The sequence below is a fragment of the Myripristis murdjan genome, chromosome 10, assembly GCF_902150065.1.
Source record: "Myripristis murdjan chromosome 10, fMyrMur1.1, whole genome shotgun sequence".
Lineage (NCBI taxonomy): Eukaryota > Metazoa > Chordata > Actinopteri > Holocentriformes > Holocentridae > Myripristis > Myripristis murdjan.
Window position 1 is genome coordinate 17,642,526 of NC_043989.1, and position 17,393 is coordinate 17,659,918.

Consider the following 17,393-nt stretch of genomic DNA (forward strand, 5'->3'; position numbering starts at 1 on the left):
GTCTAATATAGCACAGACGGGCTCTCTGAGTGTCTCCGTCTGCTCTGTGGAGACGGGCTCTGGAAATCGCCGTAAAGCAGCACCTCTCAATGTGTGACGTCATCACACTTTTTGAACGGCTTTTTAGAACAGATAAGTGAACTTAAAAAATCCAATATTCAGCTGAGTGTATTTTTTTAGCCCCAACTTTTGAAAACAGTATTCAAATTACTTGACAAAAAATTATTTCCAGAGAAAAGTGGATTTTTAGGGGTATAGCCCCATAGAGTCCCATTCATTCTGCACTCGCCCGCGAGCGCCCTCACATGGACAGAGGCGTGTTTCCGAGACCCGGAAGTTAGACAAGAGTGACACTTCTCCCCATATTAGAGATTCTCTGAAGACGCTGAGGAAACGGAGGACGGCTCAAATGTAGAAGCGGCTGTAAGTATCACTGTCAATACCCCCCCCCCCCCCAACCCCCTCCCAACCCGGGAATTATTGTCCACTTATCGTTATCGAGGTGAGGTGCTCTAATATATTGTGATATTGATTTGAGGCCATATCGCCCAGCCCTACTGAGACATGGCAATTATTAACATGGGACATGATGACAAAACAACCACTCACTAGCTGTTAACCAGAACAATGTTCTGGCCAACCAGCCAACCCAGCCAGTGTTTCACATATCAATTGTGGAACCAATGAGCCAAGTTGAAAACAAAGCTGGAATCTATTCAATTCGCATCGAGAGACCCGAGGTGACATTTGTACTGAGCACTAGGAACAAGGGATCCGCAGAGCTCTCGACAAAGTGAATTATCCCGCAAATGAATATAAAGCTACTTTCATTTTTGCCCCCCAATCGATGGAGAACTCTGCCATCTTTCTTTATATAACCTTTTGCCAGAGACACTTTATATCACAGTCAAGGCCTAGCGTGCCAACTGTAGCAATCACTGACCTTCAGAGTTGCTTTAAGTCAATCTGACCGCCCCACGTTAAGGTGAAAAGGAAACCAGTGTCTAAAAGCACATCCCAAAGGTGCAAAAGGAGCAAGAAGAGTTGTAGAATCATAGAATGCACAGTCTAGCTTGGGACAGATTAAAAAATATTCCAAAATAAACACTGAACAGGTTTGGCCAAACAGTGACCTACAGGAGCTATAGCCTACCTGAAACAGCATTCAGTCCTTCACTGATACTCTGTACATAGTTATTTCAATAATATGAATGAGAGAGAGCATGGTGTGGGTGTAGCATGGTGTATACATCACATCTTGTTGCAAATAAAGATCATAGGTGAATGCTATAAATCAAAAGTGTCAGTCACATCAGTCTGCTGTTACAGGACAGGGGACAAAGTTTCCCCTCTGAATACTGACCAATATAACAATGTTGTGTTATTCCTAATTCTTTTCTGACTACCTCTTCCCAGCACCAAAAAAATCAACTACTTGATTTTTTTTTTTATCTAATGACCATTAAAAATGTTCTCAATTGAGCACAACTTACAATTAACTTGAAACCTATGCTATACAGATGATTATGCATTTCTATCCAAAAACAAAACAAAAAAAAAACATCTCCATTGTTGGGAGAGTAACCTTCAGTGTCAACTAACTATCTCCCTGACTTACTAACTGATATACTAAATCTTGATGACAGACTCTAAACTATTTCTTTTCCCTCACCCTTCCTGTCCCTGTACACACCTCCTCTTTTGATCTTTCAGGCTTTCTCCTTAATGTCAGATCTCAGCCAAGATAAAATGCACAGAGATGTGGCTTGGTGAAATGTCAGTGGGTATTCCATTGTGACAAACAGGAAATAGAGAATGGAAATAGGTTCACAAGGTGAAAAAAACATCAATACATTATCTGCAGGGGGCACCCAAAGTAAATGCAGTTACATTTTCATCCAAACAACAACATCAGAGCCCCAGTGTACATCCAAAGATCTTATCACCATGTCTCAGAATTTTTTTTTTTTCCGATGCTAGAGGATATTGTTAAGTCCTTGTAACTGATTATGTGACACGGTCATAAATTCTCAGAGTAATACATGTAGAGCAGGCAAACGCAAATATGTGCTTTGTAATAAACAGGATTCATAAACCTGGAAACGTTGTGTAATAAAAATCCAATTTGGTTCCATTATAATGAAGGTAATCACACAAATCATAACAAAATTTTAAAAAGCACCTGTGCTCACTCCAAAGCACACAAATGTGCCAATTCATACTAGTTGAACCACTTTCTTACACAACAGCAATGAGCAATGGCTTTATTCTTCAGATCAGGCTGTAGTTAAAAATAGCTTCTCTTTGGCTGCCACAGAAAAGGTCTGAGATGCTGGCAGGCATCCTTGAAAAGAATGTAAAACAGCTGAAGGATACTGCTTCCTGAACAGCTCCTGACCGTCCGCTCCCAGGCTACAGGTGATTCATAAAGGGGAATTAAGAGGCAAAACCACACAAGATGTATTTTCATTGCATTTCATGCAAAATGTTATTTTCTTCCTGCTATTTTACCATCTTGAAGCATAATGTTGACTGTTAAGCCCATTTTTCAGACAGCCTCTTCTCCACTTTGAAATTCATGTTGTTTTTCATGTGTTAACCTGCAGCTGGAGGAATTTCATAGATGCATTGTGTTTTTTTTCCCTACATTGTCTCAAATTTGGTGGGTCTCGTAGCAGACAAAAAACAAGCTTTTATTATCATTCCATTCCTAGAAATCACCTTCAAAAAGAAACGCCATGCTCTGCTAAGAGACTTGAAATAAGGCAGGATGTAACCGCAGAAGATCATCAATTGGTGAGAACAGCTTTTCAAGGCAGCATCTCTAATGTTAAAAGAGAGGGGGTTCAAGTAAAGACTATGTTGAGATTTTTGAGTGAAACTGATCTCGTCATATTAGTGCTGGAAGATATTTTGTTTATTTTTTCATTGTCTGACAATGCTCCACTGATACAGGTACGCTGCCAGTGTTTTGTGCTCCCTTGTTTCAGTATTAAATAAATTCACCAAATGTCATAGACAGTTTGCCACCACAGAAACTTGTTTTTAGTACTGTTTAGTGTTGAATGAAAACAAAATTAACACCTATAGTTAGGGAAATAAATCACACAATCACTGCCTCTATGGTAACAACATGTAAAAAGCCACAGGATGTTTTCAGTGAGAAAAGACACACTGGAAAAAGGGCTTACATTCACAGTGACCAGAATTATCATGAAGACAAACCAGCTTCAAGACTGATAAAAGGAATTAGCAAAATAAAATGAATGCCAAAATTGACTTCATTTTCTCAGTTTCATGTCATTGCAAAATACAAACATACATCTTCTGCATCCGAGTCAACTTCGTGCAGGTACAAAAATTCACATTTTATTCACAAAAGAACTGCAATGCTTCAGTTAGAGACCTCTGTATGAAGTAAGACAGAGTGATATATAAAACACCACATAGACAATCAATCATAAGACGACATAAAGCTGATCATTTACTGCTTAAATAATTAGTTTTGGCATTTTACAAATGAAACGATGAATCAATTAATCAAAAACATAAATAAATAAATAGGTGTCGCTTAATCAACGCTTAACATTTTCACTAGTTGTAGCCCTACAAATATCTGATCAAAACAGGCAAACTATTCAAAGCCACCAGCAAAATGAAAGACACTGCCTCATATGTCAACAAAACGTTCAAATTCCTCCCCACATATAGACAACGCACAGTGACAAAGCAGGGTTGAGCGGCAGGACATAAATCAGTGGCATCACAAAACATCCCTGTCCAGGCACATAAATCAACAACTCAGGACATTTCAATAAGGTCACACCCATTAACAATAACTACCAATGGCTTTGAAATGCCACAAAGAATAGTGCTTATAAAGAGTGACTCTCAGCATTTTCACTAGGCAGTGATATTTATTACTGGCACAGCTATGTATGACTAGCTATCAGAGATTTAATGGATCAGGATCAGGTAACATTTGGCCTACGTAGTTAGCCTACAGTACTGAAAATGTGGTCTAATATCTGTAAGCAATACGGAAGCAAAACCAGTATGGTTTTCTCAACGTATTCTCATGTGACACGAACAAAGTCATCACACTCAACCTGGTGATTCATTTTATTTTATTGGTATATTTAATAGGGACAATGCATTTTTATGAACATTAGTGTGAGAGATACACCCTTGTAAATATGCCGGAATTAGTGAAAACAACTACTATACATCTGTAATCCCTAGACAGGTGACATAAAGACTAACACAGAGACAGCTTGCACTCATTCAGCACTCGTTCACTATAAAATTTATGCATTAGTTATGTTCCTTCAGTGTGCAGAAGAAGGCGCTGTGGTGTGTATGTGTGTGTGCGCGTTTGTATTGGTTACTGTTGTTGCCATTTGTTATGTCTCTGCATTGATAGCTCTTTCTGTTTTGGCACTTTGTCTTGTGCCTGGGTCAGATATGTGACTTCTTTTTTTTTTAATTCAAAAGTGAAACAATAAAAATCGATATTTTTTACTACATTAATTTGTGTTTGTTTAAAATGTGTCATTACCAAAAGCTTTAAAAAAGGTTTAAAACATGCTGCTGGACATGTCTGGCCCATCTCCATTTCCTGGTTTTAAAATCTGGCCTAACTGAATTTGTAATTTGAATAGCCTTTGTTTAAAAGATTGCATGTGGGAGGTGGATGAGAAAAGTAAAAAAAAAAAAAAAAAATTACATGCCATAGATCAATACCATAGTCAACCATGTCATTCCAGTGTTTCCCCAGAAGCACATTGTTTTAGTGTGTTTAACTAAAAGACTTACTTTGCTAATCATTTATAGGCTGTAGTAGGACTGAATGATACTGGAAAAAACTGACCTGAACATATTAAAATATGAAAACACAAGAAATTTCTCATATATGCAGTATGTTATTCTTTTACAGATATCCCATAAACAGTCATAATTTTCATTATTTGGACATTTTAAAAGTACCCCATTCTAACCAAATCGTCCGTCCTTGTTGTGGTAACGTGGCAATGTAACTGCTATGTCTTAGGTTCAAATCCAACCTGACACCCTTGTTGTGCAAAAGCCCCACTCCTCATAATTTTTCACTGTCCATCCAATGAAACAGAAATGCAAACAGATGCATGTGGAACATTTTTGGATGTAGAGTGCGTTATGTGGACATTGTTTGAAAACTTTGTTTTTCACAAGCAAGTTATGTAGCTAGAGTGTGTGAAACCATAAAAGACTTGTTCTTACCAATGCAAAGGGTTATCTCAAGAATTTCCAGTTTTACTTGACCATCTAAACTACTTCTAAGACACACACTCCAACTGTGAACAAAGGGATAGAAAACTACTGTTGTATAGCGACACAACTGCCCTGTGTGCACAAAAGGACGTTTTGGAGAAATGAGTGAGATTGGGAGCAAAAACAGAGCCTGTTTGACTGCAAGGCAAATTGTATACTTCCCCTTATCAGTATTGGATACTTCCCTTAACTTACGACAAGACACTGCGCTTCACACCACACAAGGAGGAAAGACAGAGCTAACTCTGACATGTTACCTTTAAATATTAAATACATCTGTAGTAACCGAGGGAGACAAATGTTACTTCCTCTGTTATCCACATACTATTAAAAGCAGCAGGATCGAGCTCATAAAAGATGTGCAGCTGTATGTCTGTCCCATAAGTTCAGTTCATTCACCCTTAAGACTGTGAAAAAGGGCAGAGCTTGACTTCAGTTTTGGTGTCACTCAATTTCCATATTTAGAAGCCAAAGCAGTTCTTAGCCTGCTGTATTTGTTGTGGCAAGGGAAGCGCATCTGATCTACCTGCCAGGAAAGCCAATCAAAAAGGCTAGACTTCAACAGCAAGAGATCAAGGGCCAGGTCTGGGAAAAGCCGCCTGACAGGCTGTTACTGACAGTACAGTGTTTTATGGAGGCCGTAAATATACGCAAAGCCTTGGGGACACTAAATCTTTCCCCTGTTACATTGTGTGCGGTGTAATTTGTTTTAATTATGCATTTAGATGAGATTACAACGAGATAAATTGACTGCTCTCACACTAGTATCACACTAAGGCTGTTCCCTTTGAACCTTTTTCCACAACTGCAAGAAGTAAAACAATGACTTAAAAAAAATACATTTTCAATAATTCTTATAAAGTCTCTCATTCTCTCCCCAGTCATGGACCTATAATCTCAACCACTGGACATTTAAGTACCTAAGTGGTGTGGGGTGGGATGAAATGAGGGTGACAGGAAGATTTTTTTGTCAAGATTATTTTGTGTCCCAAAATAGGGGGGAACCCTGCTATTGCAGTCAGTTGCACAAATCATGTATCATACTGTGCACACCTCATCTCACCGAGGTTCAGGAGCAATTCAGGTCAAGACTGCTTGGAAGCCCCAGGCCAGAGCGGTCCAACAACCCCAGCTAGCAGCAGTGTGACATACCAGTCGTTCGAGTTATACTTAAAGAGCAGATGCAGACTCATCTGGTTTACATACAGCAGGACAGGGACTTCCATGTCCCAAGGAGGAAAGGACAGAACATGCTGCGTAACTTCCAGGTTTCAACTGGACTCGCGTACAGAATTGACATTTTTACATCGATAACTTGGAGACAAAAACACAACTACCTAAAAATGCATGGAAGAAGACAGACAATTAAGAAAGCAGTCTGCTGCCACCTTCCCTTTCTAGTTTAAAAGGGAAAAAAAGAAAAGAAAATACAACAGATTTTGGTTTATGCTGCTTTGCTGGTTGCAAAACTAAAATCCATTTGAGCCCATCTGGGTTGTTAGTCATTTTTCAATTTCCTGCAGCACAATCGCAAAACTCAAGTGGCGATAGATATGTTGGAAGAGAACGCAAAATCAAGAAAGGGGTCTGCTGTCAATCTCTGTTTGTAATTTCACAAAATGAAAAAAGAAAATCAGGCTTTGATGTATTTTGCTTTGTTGAGAACCTAAAGAAAATCCATTTAGCCCACTTAGGTCATTTCTCGTTTTCCAATGGCCTGCAGCAGAATCAAAAATTGAATAGCCAATGGGCTAGTCAACTACACAGTAAAGGTGCAGGCTGAATTTTTACAGTAAAATGGAGGATAGAATGGGTTTGAAACCCCATCTTGGGCAGATGTGGTTGGAAATGGGGATTTCTTTTTCCCCATTAAAATTATTTTTTATTTTGCCCTCATTTCTTTTGTTACATTTAAATTATTGGCATGGCACCAAGGATTTTACCAGCAGAATCCCTGACCAAATGTTACATTTTGTAAATGCTCCTAGCATCCACATCAGGAAGACAATGGGGGCCACAGCTGCTATAACTGGAAACCAATTATCTTTTTATTGGCTGGTTTAGACCTAACCAAGACATACCTCACAATGGAACCAGGGAGGCAAGGTAGATGATCCACTCGAGCTAAAACATGCTTTGAATAAGAGGCAACTGTGCAAGAACAGAGGAACAGGGATAAAGCAAAACTCTGCCACTCACAGTAGATGCCCAAGGCAAAAAGACAGAGTGAGAGTAGGGGGGAGAGTGGGCTGTCGAGAGAGCGGGGCACAAGCAGGAGGCAAAGAGATTGTAAAGAAAGAAAACAGGAGACAAGATTCAGCAGGGAGAAAGAAAGTGTATGAGAAATGGTAGAGAGAGCACAGCGGGAGGTCTGTACTGAGATATGGGAGCAGAAAGACAAGGGAAGAGTGAGGTAAAGAAATGGGCAACTACATGTCCCACTGCTATTTTTTCTGCAATGCAATAGCAGCGGTCAGACATGTTCTTTCCATCAAGAACCAGCAGGTAATTAATGGACTTCTGAAGCCATTTAAATGTCAGTGTTTTAATATGTCGAAGTAACCTCTCCTCACTCTGCTCGACACAACAACAGCCTGACAGATGCAGGGAACTTGAGATGCATAATTAATAAAATGTGGCTGAAGTGGTTAGCCTCAACATGTGCCATGTGAAACTGTCATGATTATGTAATAATTAAGGTCATGCTACATGGCAGACACAACCAACTCCAATCACAAGTTAAAGAGAGTCACTTTATTTGTTTGTTGATGTACAATATAAATAAAAATTGACTGGTTGATTGATGGTTTGGGATGCACTAATTCCACTGTTTTTAGGCCAAGTACAAGTACTCAGTTGCCATTCGCGAGTATGATATTAACAACTTGACATTTTTATCTCATTTTAATGTTGTTTTCATGCTTTGTGGTTGTAGTGAAGTGCATGTGACAGTGCCACAAGCTACTTACATTTTGTGTTAGCAAGTTTCCATGACATCTTCTTAGCTTGTTAAGATCGCACATTTCACATGTTTTTCTTTTCTTAACAAACCAGCAACTTAACAGAAAACTAAATGCAACACTGGAATAAGCATGAATTGAAAGTTAGTGTTTCGTCACTAACTCCGTAGCATAACATAGTGACAACATTGATAACATTGTCACAATGTGATAACGCTGTATTGGTGTTTCGGGGCATTTTTAGGAGTGCCAGCACAGTGTTGGTATCCAGTGCTGTTGTTCCACTGTCTACAAGAAGGGAGAAACAGTCTAATTTGCCACATATTTGAGGTTACCACAGTAATCTGTCATCATTTTCTGCACATTTAGGCCTCTGCCAGTTTCAAGGAAAGCCTCATAAGACAGCCTCTCCCTATTAGCCATTCCAACCAAGAGTATTGCCACTTTGCCCATGAATGTGCCATATGTATGCACATTCAGCCTGTTGTCATGGAAATTACTCTGTACTGTAATATTCAATTTTTTAAATGACTATAAATACACTATAATTGACAAAAATTGTTTATCTGCTGAGGCTGTCCACTGAGGTCAGTGGCCAGCTAACCGTTACTGCCTGCCAGGCTTGTAACTACTGTTGACATGTGGGTCAGTAATGCTTACCCTCTTAGTATGTGAGCAGTCATTTTTTTTTTTTTTTGCTCTTTTAATTCACTTATTACATCTAGTCCTGCAGATCTTGTGGCTCTGTCAACACACAACACTGATGCTCCATAGCCTGTGTTGTTTATAAACCCCAACACCTGTTGCTTGCTTCACCAACAGAAGCCTTCCCACAGATCAACATCGAAAGCAGGATCAAGATTTCCTCTAGGTCGTCTAAATCATGCCCACTATCAGAGGGTAGCCACACATGTCTCACACTGCGACTGATGTGCACTATTGTCTAATTCAAGGAAACAAAATATTGCCACTTAGCAAACCTCAGAGCACTCCAGATGAGGGCTAGAGAAGATGAATTCACTACAGAGTGACAGTAAACTTAACCTGCTGCCTCACACCAAGACAGCTGCGATAGAGAAGAGGCATCAGCCTCTTCTACCACCTTGGAGAAAATGATGTTAGGAAAAACATAACACTTCACAAAGGCAATATTTCTCTATCATATAATAATTAGAAATTAAATGTTTGGAGGCTGTCAGTGACGTCTTCAAAAATCTTGAAGACAAATGGTTAAATTTTGCCAGCAGCTGTTTGAGATCATAATAAGCTTTGTCAAAGACCTTGTGGTTATAATAAAGCAGCATTCAGATTATAGAAGAATTTGGAAGAAAATCAAGCTTTTTGGTAAGTACTCTTACCCATTAATATTGTTTGTTTGCTTTTTAAACACAAGGTTGATTTTTAAAAAGATGAAGCTATACAAACACATAAACCCACTTTCTAAAGTGTCAGAATTACCATGAAAGTATAAACCCTTGAAACCTTTTATTTAAAAAAAAAAAATGATGGAAAGTAGAGGGGTAAGGATCACTAAGAGGATGTAGCATGAGTGTGACTAAAAGTGGAGGAGAAAAATAAGGGAGAAGGGGTTAAGCATATCTAGTAGCTAGAGGGAATGAGGAAGCAGAAGGGAAGGGAGAGAGGGAGGGAAAAAGAGTGGGTTAGGAGGCTATCCAACAGCCTCAGCTGTGAGTGAAAACCCATATGTTGTAATGACAGCATACAGTCTTGTGGAGCTACACTGCCTCCCCTATAATAAACATAATGTATAGGCTAAACACTCCAATCAGGCTACATATACACCCAAGATGTGATCATGGTCAACTGTAGACTCATTTTATCTTCTCTAGCTTCATAAAATCTTTCAGGTGACACCTTCTCTTCCAAATGAAATTACATCTTTCATTGCATCTTGGCAGATCTTCAGGAAAATGACAGGTCCCATATCCACAACAAGATGATAAGGACTTCTTTTTATTTTTAAACTTTGTCGAGTTTACTCACAGACAAAGCCGGGTTAGCTAATCACACTGTATCACTGGTTTAAGAGATCAGGTCAACATTAAAGCAAGCTCACTCTTACGACCACACGTCATCTATGAAGGGCTATGGTAAGGCAATAAATGCATGAGGTAAACAATGACATATCACGTCCTTCATCCGTTTCCCTCATCTGACTGAATGAGCAGCCAAATCCCTGTCATGTGCACTCACCATTGCTGTGGTACTGAGATCTCTGTTCCACTGTAATTCTAAGTTCTACAGACATGCAAGCCTTCGAGTGGCATTGAGGGACCCAATGAAGTAGAAAATTTGTTTTGAAGCAACCCTAAGTCGATGCATGGATGGCTTGAGCCTTAAAATAAACTGTCAGCATTCAAGATGAGCAATAAGCACAAACTGTGGCTGTAATGCTTGACCATGGACAGGTCTGTATTGAGAGAGAATTTAATGTTAATTTAGGAGACATATGACATTTATATATAATTCAGCCTGCCATGGGCTAGTAATATATTCTCTGTAGCAGGGTTATTTTTAGGTGAGGCACAGTCAAATTACATGTCTTTTGTGGGCAATCATACTCATTTTGTGACCAATGAATTTCATAGAGCTATGGACAGAAACCACACCAGCTCCAGTCAAAAAGGGACAGATCTTTTTTTTTTTTAAAGCTAGGAATGCGCTCATTTCCCAATCCTAGGTAAAAACAAAATGCCATTTGATACAGCCAGTCAAAATGTGGTCAACCTAGAGGCTTCATCTATTCACTAAATCTAATTGAAAGAAGGTTTCCATACTTCTCCACTGTGCCCCAGGTATTACATGAATATTAATGCCATAACATTAGCACTGATGCAAAGGAAAAGTGAAAACTGTCAATCTGGCCCCAAAACAAAGGCCAGGGACTTGAGCAACACAATGTGCTGTAATGCGGAGGCAAGCACAGAAACCAGCCTCCTTCACCAGTGATCAGCTTGCCTCGTTTGCATCTGAAAAACATTGGTGACTCTGGTGGACCCGTTAATGTTTCAGACATAAAACATGCAAATGCAAAGCCTACCTAGACTGAAACTCACCATAAACATGCAACCAATCTAACACTTCACATATAAAACAAGTCAAGCTGTATTATTCAGATGTTTGTACACCCAAAAAGATAGCCAGCAACATGCAGAAAATAGGATAAAAGTGTAGCCTAAGTGCGTAGATGGTAAGAAAGAAGGCATTACCACAGTAATAAAATTTCTGTGGTGGGCTAGTTATTGTCCGGCATCAAATGTATAAAGAAATTCTGTTAAATTACAGGCAAGAGAGTAGGAGGGTGGTGAAACACTGATGTAGCAAAAAGAGAAATGAAACAGCTGAATGAGAAATGGGGTGAGAAGGAACATGGTGTGATAGATACATAGAATGGTTGAGGGACAGAAAAACGGGGGAAATATGACGACAATGCGTGTCTGAGAAATGTGACAGTGTCAAGGTACATTGCTCCTCCCTGAACACCAAACCTTGCTCATACAACAAGCTGTGTTTTACAGGCAGGATCCCTCTGGGAAACTGTGGCAGGCGCATTCAAACTACTCATTATGGAAACACCCAGAATGAAACAGGATACATTACAGCTGCACACCACTGACAGTTTAAATAATTCCTCTGGATTATTTAAAAGGATTAACCCAAGATCTTTACAATGATTATGCGGGCATTTAGGTTGATGGGACATAAATTAATTATTATCAGGTAGAAAACAAACCTAGCAAATGAGCAAAACTTTCCCTTGCAAGCCGAGAGGCTAACATTTGTGCATCAACGTCCATACAGCCACTCTAAAATTCAGTGACCACAAAAAAACATTAGGTAAAAAAGATATTTTGTTTAACCCTATCAGCTGGCATGAACTAAAAACTGACCCATGTATAATGAAATTTCAAAATAAATTTCAAAATAAGTCCTCACTCAGTGTCTACTTCACTGGAAGCACTCATCCTTACAAGACTGGAAATTTGCCAGTTTAATTGATTAATTAAAATACATTGCTCTGCACATGATGCACACTTTCCTTAAAAAAAAAAAACAAGTAATTAAAAATGCAACTGCTTCCACAGTAACTTTGTTGATTTGCAATTTTCAAAGAATAATAGTCCCTGTTCAATGATTAATAGTTTATTTTGTGTGTAATTAGAGTGAGATTAGGAAAATCCTGTTCCTTAATGGCTTGATGCATGCATTACAAATGTGTATTGGGAGAATACATTCTACACTGCTGTTTAACTATGCACATGCTGAGTTAGCTAAATGTGAAGACAGTTGTAGAAATGAACATACACAACAGGAAAACAAACTCCACAGTCACCACAGGATTGCCTTAGCAATGGCAGCTGTCTTGACTCCCCAAAGTGCAGACTGAGCAGTGTCATAGAAAAGCAGTAACCCAGAGTCAGGAAAAGTATAAAATAAAAAGAAAGCTTGCAAACAAAATGGATGAGAGGGGGGACTTCACTTAAAGCTTGTGTAGGTAGCTTTTTAGTGTGGGCAGACTTTCATCAAAAATTTGAACTAAAAAAGCACACACCTGAGATTCAGTACCTCGTCAAAATCGCTCCCACCCACATGCACGAGAGTGCGTGTGGCTCCCATGCCAGTGCAATGGGGGAGTAGGTCCTGGTGAGCCATAGCTACGGTAAGCTAAACTAAATTACCACAGCAAAGGAAGGAGAGGAGAGTGGAGAGTTTTTGAGGAAGGGAAGCAGTGCATACTGTGCACAAGATATGATTGGACAGACAGTGCAATGCTTTCTGGAAGTGTTTGGTTGTTTCATTCCTACTGAACAGATTTTAACAAATGAGATGGGCCCAGGAGCAGCCCAGTCCAGAAGACTGGATTTATCTTGGACCTTTTGTATTAATGATGCACGGCTGGGCTGTGACATCACCTGAATCACACATGTGCATACCAGCCACCCACCCAAATGAATTATTTTCTCCAATTTAGAGACCCGCACCCATATGGACTTGTTGCTTTTTAACTTCTGTCATAAGTGAAAGCTTTCCAGATGATTTCTTTGTTGTGTGTTGTATTGAGGAGAATGTAATTAATATTTTCCTCATTAATGATGCATAATTTCACAGAATTTAAACAATACAATATAATCAGAATGTTAATTTTATGACCTAGCCAGTCTGTTCTGCAGTGTCTGCAGATGTAACTGCAAACCATGCATCACTACTTTGTATATAATGATTTGTCAAATTTATGAGGCAACAAAAATTACCTAAACAAGCTTTCTTTTTATCGACCTCTTGACAACTAATGAACTGCAACAGTATCAACGTGTCTTTGTCAAACTTTAAGGCAGTCTGTAAGTGACATGCATATTAAAGTCAAATTTTCACCAGAGAGAATAGAAAGCTACCCAATTTGTACAGATGTACAGGCAATTTTCTTTGACGAGCTTTATTTCAGCATTTATTCATGCATTCTGACAGGCAGCATGACTCCATTCAAAACAGTCTTAATCAGTGAGTCGTATTAATGTTTTAATGCCTTTACTTCAAACCCTGTATGGTTTACTTGGCAATTTAATTCCATTATGAGTCATGGTGATGAGTACTGAGCACAGATAAGAAGCAACTACAACAGGTTTTCTGGCTGTAAACTACAGCAGGTAAACCACCCCTGACCCCTTATATCAACGGACCTGAGTTACTTCATGTAACAACTAGACAAAAAGCTGTGTGTTGGAGAGACAGTGCACCATACTTCCTGTGATTTAATTTCAATATGTCACAGCCTGTCATGGCTTATTGATTAAGTAATCGTCCTTGCCAGTTGTCAGTGCAGGGTATCGAGCCCAATCAAACTGGCACGTAGGGGAAATGTCCGTCACTGCACTCATGTTCACCTTGTATCCAAATGCTGGGTAATTTTACACTTCTGACAGCTATAAAGTGCCAAGTTACTGTCTAACACACACTAATACAGGAGATTTGTTCCAAGCGCTGAAAGCAAGAAATCTCACCATCTGGTGAAGAAACCATTCAGAGTAAATGGTACTGATCATGAACCCTATCCAATCCCCCACAAATATTTCTGTTTACAGTAAATATGCAAAGGTATCATAATTTGATGATATTTAGGATCTACATACACTAATCAAGTGGCATTAAATAATCCAAACAGTTTTGTAAAGACTGTAAGCCAAAAGTGTTAACGTAACCTTGTTATCCATGATGTCACGTCAATGCACAGACTGCGGCTGGTCTATTGCCAATTAACAGTAGCCTGACTTTGTGGGTATGACAATGTTTGTCTAAACTTTATATCAATAACAGCAGTGTTGTCAGCGCTTAATCAGAAAATGTACCCAGGTCACCAGAAAGTCACACTAGTTACTGCCAGAGTCACCTCCTTTAATTAAATCTTGGCCAAGGATTCTCAAAGTTTTTCAGGCAGAGGACATGCTGATATCAAAGTTATCAAAGCAGATTTTTTTGAGAGAAGAGCAGAGCTTGGAATGCTGTTTTCACATTCAACAACCAGTAAGCAGTGAAGCGGGGTATGAGACATAAGAGAAGAGAGAAATATGACATCTGCATAGAAATAAAATAATGTGTGAGGATAGGAAGTAGGTAGAGGTGTGGTGGTGAGGGAGATGATGTGGAAGGTGAAGTACTTACGTTGCCCATATACTCAGACAGAAGGTCCTGAAGAGCCTGACGCACAGAGTTGCATTCAGCCACGATGCGCTCCCTGCGGTCATCGCGTGTACACGAAGAGTCAGCCATCAGGGCAGCGCCACTGATAATGCTCTCAAGGCGCTCCTCCAGAGAGGGACGGAACCGCTCCTCGCTGAACGCCAGGGGGTCCACGATGATTTGTTTCTGTAAGGACAGGGTCAGGAGAGAAATTACACAGGGAGGAAACAAAAGCTAAAAAGTCATCGTAGTACTCTCTCTCCCTCTCAAAGCCTGCAGAGAGAGGTCTGGCAGGAAAGCGGACGGCTGATTTGACAGACTCTGACAGGCCAACTGGAAAACCTAGAGGGAAGAGTTTTGACGGTTTAACTGTCTTTATTTTCAGATCCTTCGGGCCAACAGACGATACCTTAGTCCATAGTTTCAGCTGAGGGTTCAGGGAGGCCAGATCCCCAACATGATGAAATGGATTTGACAGAAAGGACTGTGAAACCATTCGCCATTTCCTGGACGCATCAATGATATGCAAGTTTGGAAATTAAAAGGATATCATGTGTCTCAAGAAAGAATGGCAAGAATCAGTCTGGGACTGCTTGCCTTCACCATTTCAATAACTTGCCTCTTGAAATATCAAAGCACATGGCACTAACATGACATTTTAGGGGTGGTAGATGAGTATTAGTCTGGAGATATAGCAATCCTTTAGAACAGTCAGTGAGTAAACCTTTAATAGAGTATTGTACAGTCATACTGTGTTAAAACTTAATGAAGCTCCCCACAGCATCTAATGTACTTTAGAGGGTGTGCGGAGTGCACTAGCATAATATACTAACATAGGAGCCAAGAAAAAAGAAAGCGGCATTGCCTTATGTGTTTGACTTATGTATCAATTATTTACTCCTCCTCAATTGCTTTCACCCAAAAAATGTACCCCAGACATCGGGGTACAACATATACTGGTAGTCTGCCTTATGACACAGCAGAAAACCTATTTTACACACAATCGAGCCAATTGACACTAGCTAATGGTAGGCCAAATCTCTACAGTGGTGTGAGCTACAAGTAAGCAAGGTGGGAAATAGCAATATTCCCAGATGCTTCATTAAAACAGTATGAGTAATGTGTTTTATATTATCATTTGTTTTAAATGATTGTTCATTCCACAATGTTTTCAATATCATTCAGAGCTTTAGCAGCATGCCCTAATCTGGTGAAGAAACCATAATCGACTGAGTATAACCCAACTGGCTTCTCTTAGTTAAAATTGTCTGAGATCCACAGCCTGCCAGTGGCACACTTATGGAGCCACAACAGAGAGAGGTAGAGGGAGAGTTGCTTGTTTGTGTGCCTTTTGTTTGTTCCAAGAATAGTTTAATTATTTTGATGACAAATTTAGCACTGGAAAGGATAATTTCTGGACAATCTTTGCTTTTGTGTCGGGTCTGCTCCTGTTCTCTGCTGAGACACAGATCATTTGAATTACAGTGGATTAAAGATCTTTGTCTTCTGTGGGTCAGTTCAGTACAGGTGGAGATGTTGTGACTCCTCATCATCATCTCAGACTACCCCAAGTGCAGGGGCTTGTCTTCACAAAATACAGCTTGGAGAGGTTTGACAAGGGGCATAGAAGCCAAAGGCTGGCTAAAAATGCCAAAGAAGTTTTTGATTCATTTTTTTATTCTTAGCACAGTATGTGAATTTAACAAAAGACAGAGGTAAAAGTTTCTTGACTTTTACTTCCACCAACCAATCAACTTTCAGTTTATATCCATGTCAGTCCAAACCCATAATATTTGTAGTGAAGTTCAGAGTCTGAGGAATTATGTTTTGATTAATAAAGACAATTTGTCACGTATTGATTGACTGTTCAGTGTCTCCCGAGTGGTGCAATTCATGCTAGTAAACAACAGTTTAGGGTGGTGATCTTTTCTTGTTTATAACTGTTTAGAACGATGATTGTTTATGGCTGTGTTTTGTATTTGCATGGTTGAAAAATATCTAGGTTTATATTGATAGGTCATTGTAAAAATGACCATGCTGTATTCTTCTGCAAGCACTCCTGACTGTGCTGAGGGGAGGGTTAATCTTGGTTGGTGATTGTGTTTTATTTTATTGTTGGGGATAAACAGGATGTGTTCTGCGGTCCACAGTGAAACTGTTGTACTGACACTGTCGGTGAAAACTGAGTTATAACTATAATAAGACTTTTGGATGTTCATTTTGTTTTATGTTGTAACAAAGAATCTCAGGAATCCCACATACTGTTTTGTCTGTCAACACAGTCTTCCGAAATGGGGCTGTGTTATGGATCAATTGGTGGAATTAGAGGAATCGACTGGTTTGTACTATATAAATCAACAGTAACAAGAAAATACGCCAGAGCATAACAATGTTTTTGGGCTTGTTGATATTTGTTAGAAAAAATAA

General features: G+C 39.4%; 1 protein-coding gene across 1 annotated transcript in view; it reads right to left on the minus strand.

Moving 5' to 3' along the window:
* ctnna1 (catenin (cadherin-associated protein), alpha 1) overlaps positions 1–17,393 on the minus strand; it is a 117,071-nt gene that overhangs the window by 76,741 nt on the left and 22,937 nt on the right. Inside the window, exon 7 of the mRNA XM_030061463.1 lies at positions 14,949–15,152. Within this exon, the coding sequence (XP_029917323.1) occupies positions 14,949–15,152 (204 nt within the window). The remainder of the gene's footprint in view (positions 1–14,948; positions 15,153–17,393) is intronic.